The sequence below is a fragment of the Helobdella robusta genome, assembly GCF_000326865.2.
Source record: "Helobdella robusta unplaced genomic scaffold HELROscaffold_7, whole genome shotgun sequence".
In the NCBI taxonomy this organism is placed as follows: domain Eukaryota; kingdom Metazoa; phylum Annelida; class Clitellata; order Rhynchobdellida; family Glossiphoniidae; genus Helobdella; species Helobdella robusta.
The window spans coordinates 337,576-347,572 of NW_008705398.1; the positions used below are offsets into that span (position 1 = coordinate 337,576).

General features: G+C 34.6%; 2 protein-coding genes across 2 annotated transcripts in view; one reads left to right on the plus strand and one right to left on the minus strand.

The window, feature by feature from the left end:
* The window catches only part of HELRODRAFT_69922 (hypothetical protein), a gene marked incomplete at both ends in the record, with an annotated part of 7,132 nt that extends 1,432 nt beyond the window's left edge, over positions 1–5,700 (minus strand). The window contains 11 exons of the mRNA XM_009030624.1: positions 415–549; positions 657–785; positions 1,125–1,219; positions 1,527–1,617; positions 1,797–1,914; positions 2,150–2,272; positions 2,530–2,620; positions 2,873–2,990; positions 3,671–3,717; positions 4,384–4,550; positions 5,564–5,700. Of these exons, the coding sequence (XP_009028872.1) occupies positions 415–549; positions 657–785; positions 1,125–1,219; positions 1,527–1,617; positions 1,797–1,914; positions 2,150–2,272; positions 2,530–2,620; positions 2,873–2,990; positions 3,671–3,717; positions 4,384–4,550; positions 5,564–5,700 (1,251 nt within the window). The remainder of the gene's footprint in view (positions 1–414; positions 550–656; positions 786–1,124; positions 1,220–1,526; positions 1,618–1,796; positions 1,915–2,149; positions 2,273–2,529; positions 2,621–2,872; positions 2,991–3,670; positions 3,718–4,383; positions 4,551–5,563) is intronic.
* A 3,506-nt stretch (positions 5,701–9,206) lies between these two features.
* Positions 9,207–9,723, plus strand: HELRODRAFT_164652 (hypothetical protein; the record flags this gene model as incomplete). Its single annotated transcript, XM_009030663.1, has 2 exons — positions 9,207–9,327; positions 9,410–9,723. 2 exons carry the CDS (start codon positions 9,207–9,209, stop codon positions 9,721–9,723), a joined length of 435 nt encoding a protein of 144 aa, XP_009028911.1.
* Between the last annotated feature and the right edge of the window lie 274 nt (positions 9,724–9,997).

The window sequence follows — 9,997 nt, forward strand, 5'->3', positions numbered from 1 at the left end:
GGTTAAGACCATTTTGCTCATTGTGAAGTTAAGTGCAGAGCGGTGAAATATATTTAATTAGCATCATAGCTTGTTCCTGTCACAGTAAATGTCATACGATAATCTTATAACAGTGTTTATCAATTTGTCATTAAATGATAGCAGCCATGGAACTTTAAACAGTGACAAATTAAAATTATTGTAAAAACCAATAGGCGTTATTTCGAATGAGTTTATAACTATTGAACAATGTTCATAGTCTTTATTTAAACAGCAATGCAAATTATTAGAGTATTTATTTCTCTTGTATTGCCTGGAGGATTCTAGATTGGTTTCATGGCACACAGTTAATTCTAGAATCTCGATTTTGTTATTTTGAAGATAATAATAATAACAATAATAATAGTAAGAAGAAGAAGAAATAATAATAATAACCTGATTGCCACCCTGGTTATGGCAGGGCCACAGTTTGATTGGCTTGTGGTGGGCGTTCTTATCCACTGAACTGTCCAAACAGGCAGGGCTCAAATTCGTCATGCCGCCAGTTTTGCCATTCACCTTGTTTCTCACCTGATTGGTTGGTCGGTTGGATCCATTCATTCATTCATTCATTCATTTATTCATTTGTTCGTTCATTCATCCATCCATCCATTAACACGATCCATCCATCCACTAACTTCTCCGGAGGCCAGGGCTTCTCCGGGGACGAATAATTCCGGGAAGATATTCTTGAGGTACCAGTCGAAGGACTTGCATTTCAGTTTTTTCCTCAACTCTTTCCTGGCTGTCACGTCTCCATAGTCGCCCTGCAGTCAATCAATCAATCAATCAATCAATCAATCAATCAATCAATCAATCAATCAATCAATCAATCAATCAATCAATCAATCAATCAATCAATCAATCAATCAATCAATCAATCAATCAATCAATCAATCAATCAATCAATCAATCAATCAATCAATCAATCAATCAATCAACCAATCAACCAACCAACCAACCAACCAACCAATCAATCAATCAATCAATCAATCAATCAATCAATCAATCAATCAATCAATCAATCAATCAACCAACCAATCAATCAATCAATCAATCAACCAATCAATCAATCAACCAACAAATCAATCAATCGACCGACCAACCATATCGTAATTTAATCTCTCGTAATAATATTTCTTGTATTCATCCATCCACACTTCGGCCAACCTAATTGAATTCTTCTTAACTACGTTTGTGCCTGAATGAGTGAATGAATGAATGAATTAATTAATGAATTAATGAATGAATGAATGAATTAATGAATTAATGAACGAATGATAGAATGAAATCTATTAATGAACGCCTGCGAGTACGAACGAAAGATCGGTTAAACAAACAAACAAATGCCTGACGGAACAAACAAGTAAAGAAATAATTAAATAATTGTTGTTGTTGTTGTGTGTGTATATGTTTGTGTATGTGGTTAATACCTAACTAACTCTATCTCTCTCTCTCTCTCTCTGTGTGTGTTAGTGTGTGTGTGCGTGCAAATGATTTCTACCTACCTGTCCTCCAGGCGTATGGGCTTCTGTGCCTGAAAATGTGGCCCACGTGACTGCACATCACTTGCTCAAGTCGACCGCCACACATCCACACCTGCCAGTGAATGAATGAATGAATGAATGAATGAATGAATGAATAAATGAATGAATGAATGAATGAATGAATGAATGGACTATTAGTTAATTATTCAGTCATTTCTTCATACAATTATTCTACTATTCACTCAACCAATCAGCCAACCAGCCAGCCAGCCAACAAACCAACCAACCAACCCTGAAAGATAGCTCGAGATTCTCTCCCCCCCAGATGTCCATACCGGGGTCGTACCTCCCCAAGTATTCAAAGTACTCTTTACTTATGCCAAACAAGCCACCTGCCATCGTGGGACTCCTGATGGTGATGGTGATGATGTCGAGGAAAGTGTTGATAATGATCGTAATTAATGATAATAATAAAAATTGTTGATTGTTGTTCTTTCGTTCGTTCATATACACTCCACTGGTGCGAGAACAACAAAAACAAAACCTTCAAAAACTCCTAAACCCACAACAACAATTACAACCGCCCCTAACAACTGGGACTAACAAATTAACCCCCCAAACCCACACCACAACACAACACTAACTCCACAGGGTCGACCGCGGACTTCCTCCTATTAATCTCCCTCTGTGGTATCTGGTGCCAGTTAAACTGCAGGTTCCAATCGAAGCCACCGATGCTCGTGGTTTTTGCACTCGACCAAATATACCTGCAGACAGACAGGCAGAAACACAAAACTACATGCACGTACACACACACACCACACACACACGTACACACACACACACAAAGACACACACACAGACACACATACACAAACACACTTTAGTGTGTTGTCATAGAAACACAAAATTAAATACAGGTACACACACACAGACACACACACACACACACACTTTAGTGTGTTGTCATAGAAACACAAAATTACATAGAGGTACACACACACGTACACACACAGACACACACTTTAGTGTGTTGTCATTTATGACGTCAATGATAGGAGCTACAACGTTGGATCTGTTTTCTGCAATCCTGTCTAGTAGCGGCTCCAACCAACCTGTATATGTATGTATATTTGTTTTTATATTTGTATGTATGTATGGTTGTTTGTATGTATGTTTGTACGTACGTATGTATGTATGCATGTATGTATGTATGTATGTATGTATGTATGTATGTATGTATGTATGTATGTATGTATGTATGTATGTATGTATGTATGTATGTATGTATGTATGTATGTTTTTATGTATGTATGTTTGTACGTATGTATGTATGTTGGTGTGTATCTTCCTAATTACTAACTAACCAGTAGTACATTCGCAATGGGAGTCGAGGAATATTAGAATGGGGGCAGAGGCCACGGAGGCCCCAATCAAGCGGGCCCTGATCAACCCCTCCCTACTCTCCCCCCTCATTATCTTTACCTGGAGAATGAGAGTGAATTTATCTATCTATATTTATATATCTATCTATATATTTATCTATATTTATTTAATTATTTATCTTTAATTATCTTTTTAACTCAGTTATTTTTCTCATTTCATTTCATTAACTATTCATATATCTACCAGCGGTGACAGCCACAAGACATACACAGTCTTATTAGCTAAGCGCATATTCAACTTCATAACTTTTATTCACTTATATGATACGTTGTTTATGATGGAAAAACTTTGAAAATGAAATGAAAACGAATTGAAATAATCCTATATAACTGTATAATCTATTATATATATAGAATTATATGGTGTTATATGGTGTTATATAGAGTTATATAGAGTTGTATAGAGTTATATAGAGTTATATAGAGCTAAATATCAATCAATCAATCAATTGGTTTTCAAAGTTTTTTTATAGGTAGCCAGTGCAAGAGAACAAGATATGGAGATATATGAGAAAAGAAAGGGACACGAGAAACTAGACGAGCAGCTGAGTTAAAAGCTTTACTTAAAGAATAGAATGTTATATAGAGTTATATATGGTTATATCCATTTATATAGAGTTATACAGAGTTATATAAAGTTGCATAGAGTTATTATCATTATCAGTAATAGTAGTTGAGGTAGTAGTGGTAGTAAGGTTCTATCGTCATAATTAAAATCACCTTCTTCAGTTTAGCCATATATTCATCTAATGGTTCTTTCAAGTGAGCTGCACGTTAAAGGAAATGTCAATCAACCAATCAATCAATCAATCAATCAATCAATCAATCAATCAATCAATCAATCAATCAATCAATCAATCAATCAATCAATCAATCAATCAATCAATCAATCAATCAATCAATCAATCAATCAATCAATCAATCAATCAATCAATCAATCAATCAATCAATCAATCAATCAATCAATCAATCAATCAATCAATCAATCAATCATTAATTCATTCATTCAATTAATCAATCAATCAATCTGTCGTCAACCCCAGCCTTATGATTTACGTAGTCACTCGTTAATTAACTCGTTCGTTTATTCGTTTATTCATTTATTCACACATTAGTTCATTGTTTGTTTTGAACGTCACACATTTATCCAATCTTATATCGATTTAATCATTCATTCATTAGTTCAATCATTCATTCATGCATTCATCCATCCATTCATTCATTCGTTCGTTCATTCATTCATTCACTCACTCACTCATCCATTCATTCATTCGTTCATTCATTCATTCACTCATTCATTCATTCGTTCGTTCATTCATTCGTTCGTTCATTCATTCATTCATTCATTCATTCATTCATTCATTCATTCATTCATTCATTCATTCATTCATTCATTCATTCATTCATTCATGCAACCAGCCATCTTAACTAACGCAGATCTGAAAAGTCATCGACCAGTATGACCTCTTTCACTAACTCCGGCGGACTCCTGTCTAGGACGCTGTGGACTGTCCTTAGTAGGACGGTCCAGGCCTCGTTGTGGAAGATTATTATAACGCTGGCAGGCGGAAGAACGGGATTGTACTTTCTGGTCTTGCATCTAGACGTGTGTGTGTGTATGTGTGTGAGTGTGTGTGCGTGAAGGTGTATGTATGTGTGTGTGTGTTTTTATAGTTTTGTACGATAGACTAAATTTCATATAAATTCACATTTTTACTACTACTGCTGCTATTGTTGCTACTACTACTACTACTACTACCACTACTACTACTACTACCACTACTACTACTACTATTACTACTGCTAATTACTATAGTATACTAGTAAATAACTAATTTGATGATTACTAAAAATAACAAGAAATGTGTGTGCGTGTGTATTTTTGATTAAAATTATCGGATTTGAAGCACGATCATGTCTATGATGAAGAGGATGAAGATGAAGACGATGATGATGAAGAGGATGACGATGATGAAGACGACGACGATGAAGACGACGACGATGATGAAGATGATGAAGATGAAGACGACGATGACGATGATGAAGACGACGATGATGATGCGAACGACAGCAAAGAAGTTTCGCTGAAGCAAAAATGCACGGGCACAAAATCGATGAAATTATAAATCAATATCATTATCATCGCCACTATCATTATCAGCAGCAGCTAAAGCGGCTACTACAGCAGCAGCAATATTATTATCACCACCATCATCCAAATCATCATCATCATCTATATAGTTATCTTCTTTATAAGCGTCACAAATGTTCTTCTCTTAATCAATAATGTACAAAAATAATAATAATAAAATCATTAACACTGATATCATTATCAGTAATGATATCATCATCATCATCATCACAGCCAGTATTATAACCAACCAATCAGCCATCCAACCAATCAGAGAAACGACCATTCAACCAACCAACCAATCAAACCTTCACCAACCAATCAACCAACCAACCAACCAATCAAACCTTCACCTACTCAAGCAACCAACTCAAGCAACCAACTCAAGCAACCAACCAACTAACCAACCAACCAACCAGCCAACCAACCAGCCAACCAACCAACTAACCAACCAACCAACCAACCAGCCAACCCTCACTTACTCATCATCTCTAACGTCAGGCAGTGTCCGGTGTAGCGACATCAGGTCACTGGCGTATTGATTAAATGCGTTACTCTGCCAGCCACTTTCGAATTTAACTTTCTCCTCTGGGGAAAGTTTATCTTTATCGACCGTCATTCCAGCTCCATTCTCGCCTGCGGATTAGTAAATTAGGAAATCAAATCAGTTTTGCTAACCACCGTGCACAGCGCTCTGGATACTCATACAATATGGAAAGAGAGAGGAAGAAAGATAGGGAGAGAAAGAGAGAGAGAGAGAGGGAAAGTAAAGTTAAAAGAGAGTAAAACCAAATTAAATGCAAGATAGACACGGCTTAACCAGATGATGATGATGACGACGACGACGATGTTAAATAACGATGCTGACATAACAGACGATAATGATAATTATCATCTTATCTGCCAGGAAACAGCTGTGTACATACATACATACATACGCCAGCGTTTAACAACAACTACTACTACTACTACTACAACCACCACCACTACAACTACTACTACCACTACCACCACCACCACCACCACCACCACTACTACTACTACCACTACTACTACCACCACCACTACTACTACTACTATTACTACTACTACTACTACTAACAACGATAATAACAATAATAAAGGAATCATGAATTCGCACTGTAATATTTTTTTCTATAAGAAGTATACACACAAACACACACACACACACACGCAAACACACACACGCACGCACACACATACACGCACACGCATTTAGCAGAGCAGATGTAACTAATAAAATATTTTATTTTTTTTCTCAGCTGTTGTTTTAATAATGAGGCAGTGAATTCTTATCTGAATAATATTAATAGCTACACACCAATCAGTTGTTATAGTAGTAGTAGAAGTTGTAGTAGTAGAAGTAGCCGTAGAAGCAGCAGCAGCAGTAGTAGTAGTAGTTGCAGTAGTAGTACTGATAGTAGTAGTAGCAGTAAACGTTTTATTATTTTATTGAAGGCAAGAACTGCAGTTGTGACAGCAGCTACGGGTTACATGACGTTATAAAAATAAATACAAAACAAAGAATTAAGAAATAAATAAAGTATGAAACAGAGAATATATAACAAATAGAGTAAAAATGACCTTCCTTGAAATCCCCAACCGGTTTTTCCGGCTGTGAATCCCACCTTGGAACAATCAATCCCTCCTCTATCAGCTTACTGATCACAGAATCCGACTTGGCATTACGTGATTTTTCACTAATCTGGGGGCCGTCTATTTTTAGATCTTTGAACGGGGGGTGTGCCTGATTCTGGATTCTCCTAATTCGTTCGGCTTCCAGTTGGACTCTTTCCGCTTCGTCCAACTGTCTCTCTCTCTCCTCTCTCTCCGCATCTCTCTTCATAGCTTCTAACAGTCTGCGGGTTTACATGAATGATGGCATTGCATTATTATTATTATCATTGTTATATTATATTATATCGTTATCATCATTATTATTATTATTATTATCGTTATCAATATTATTATTGTTATATTATTATTATTATTGTTGTGAATGCGCACATAGACAATGATGCACAATAGAAATAATGGAATTTGAGGGCACTTATAAAGTTCTTATCTTATTTAAATTAATAACTAATTGACAGTTAGTAATTATAGTTATAATATTTATAATAAAAATAACACTACAGCTACTAATAACAATAATAAAAGTAATCACAACAAGTTTTTCACTAGCCCAACACACACACGCGCGCGCACACACACACACACACGCACGCACACCCACCTACACACTAATTTACCAACCTCAGTCTATCATGATTAGGCCTCTCTATGATAGGCTGGGTGAATGTATGATCTTTTCCATCTAGAAACTCATTCCAGATCGCGTCAGCCTGCAAGTTGATGGCAAAATTAGAAAACTTCTCTGTAGATGGCGCATTTCCACTATTGAAGAAGATGATTACAAGCATGAAAGCAAAGCCGGCTACAAAGCTAAGCTTTAGGATGGTGTTGAATTTCTTTCTTCTTATAAACATTTTTATATGTCATTAAGTTTTTTCTGGTGTGAATTGCGCGACTATGTGAGTATGTGCGCGCGCGTGTGAGAAAGGCAAGGTAATTTCAAATGGATGGAATATTCTAGGCTATGTTGAATCAATGGCAAGTTAACTTTCTTATGTGTCAAGCAGATATTGTTTAGTAATTTTTTTTTACAAAAATGTTGTTTCTCCTTCCCTCTTTATATCTACTTCTCCATCTCTGACTTTTCCTTCTGTATACTTTTTCTAACTCTTATAAAAAATATCCCAACCAATCCCTTTTGTTGTATGTATATGATATGAGATGTTATTTGAAACTAAAAATTAAGCTCTACAGAACTAAACAAATGTGAAATGAATAAGTAACAATGTTTTAATATCTTTGGTCTATATGCATCATGGAATATGCTGAACACAAAAAGTACAGTACTCTATGTATATGACATCAATCTACAATAACTTTTGTAATTGTGAATATCTCTGATTGGGTATTTCTGAATATTTGTCAGTAGGTTTTCTTGCTATTTTGAAGCTCAGAAGACAGTGTAAACATACAATGGCAGGCATATGATGAGAATATAAATGGGCTGATGTAATGATCTTGGCAATCAATTTATTATATTGACATCTTCTTCGTCATCACATCTTACTGTGGTATTCTGTTCAGCATTTAATAAGTTAACAGTGATTATTTTTACAGTTAATTTTTGTTAAGAAGAAATTAAAAGTTTCTAAGCAAACAGTCAATGAGTATATGTCATGATGATATAAAATTATAAATAATTTAATTAAATTGGAAAAGCATTATTACATGATGAATTGTTTTGATTATCTAAAAATTTAAAAAAGTGAGAACCAAATTTTGAATGACTATAAAATAAAAAGTGATAAAGAAACCGGATTCACTAATCACTGACTAGAAAAAAAGGTGAGGCGAATACCCAAGTAAACTGTAAAGTAAAGGTAATAAATAGTACACCTTGATTTTGCTTGCTTGGATAACTTGAACTTCACAATAATCAACAAACTGAAAAAATTAAAAAACCCGGAACAGAAATTTTTAACAATCTTGAACAAAATTCTATAAAGAATCGAAAGACAAATTAATAAATTGAACAATTTAAATAAAAAAAAAAACTCTTAAGTCGAAAGCAACAAATTAACTAGTTTACGTGGTTAGGTTATTTTAATTCAAAAATTAAAAAGTTGAACACTTGGCCTTTACGTTACCCTTTGTATTAATAAATAATAAATGAATTAAAAGTAATGTAATGTATAAAGTTGACGTTAAAATTTAATATATAAAACAAAATTTTTAATTTAAATAACCAAAATAACAATTTTTGACTTTGTTATTGCGATTTTTGGTATTTTATTACCTACATTTAAATTTCATTTTATGCACATACTTTCCATAGATTCTGAGCTGGATGCAATTTTAAACATTTAAGAGTAGACTTCACTCTTAACGTTACTGTTGAGTTTTTCCTAAATTTTTTTAGTCCTCGGCCATCATCATAGCCTGAAATTTGTTGCCTAGTTTGCCCTGAGTTACAAGTTTACAAGAAATGTTGCAACTTTTTAGTTTTTCAAGTAATGTTATTCAAATAAAATGTTAATAAAAGCTGCCGGATTGATTGTGTACAGATTTTCGAATGTCAGCAGCAAGAAAGCAATTGAATTTCTGTTACTGAAAGCTTCGTACGGTAACCATCACTGGTCCCCACCTAAAGGTGTTTTTTTTTAGTAAAATAAAAGATCGTTATTTTGTCAGGGATAAGTTTTTTTAACTGAATTTTTAAATCTCCACTGCAGGTATTGTCAATGATAAAGAAGATTTGATTGAAACGGCCGTGAGAGAAACGAAAGAAGAGACTGGCCTTGACAAGCAATATCTCAAAATTTTTTATGATAAACTTCCAATCATATCAGAGTACAAAATAAATGGAAAACCAAAGACAGTTTACTACTGGGTGGCTAAATTATTAGCTCACAAAGAAATAATCTTATCAAAGGAACATGTTAAATATAAATGGTGTGACTGCAGTGAAGCCTACAATCTTGTTGGCCATGAAGAGATGAAGGTTGCCTTGAAAACAGCCAGCACCATCATTAGCCAGTCCAGCTGATTTTACCTATTTTCTTTTGCATTTTACAGTGACAATTTATTTAAAATTTTTGGAATTTAGTTCAATTTGCATCAGCTATAACTTGGTTTTGTGTTATCATGTATATATAGCAATGTAACAGTGAAGTAACTATCTTTGATACTTAAATAATTTGATCTCTAGATTTTTTTACCTGAAAAGTCATTTTTTACTTGTTAGTTTTTGCGTGGTGGCGTAAAGTTTGCGCGTTAGAATAATTTCTATGCATAATTCTTAAGCTCATACATAAGAAATG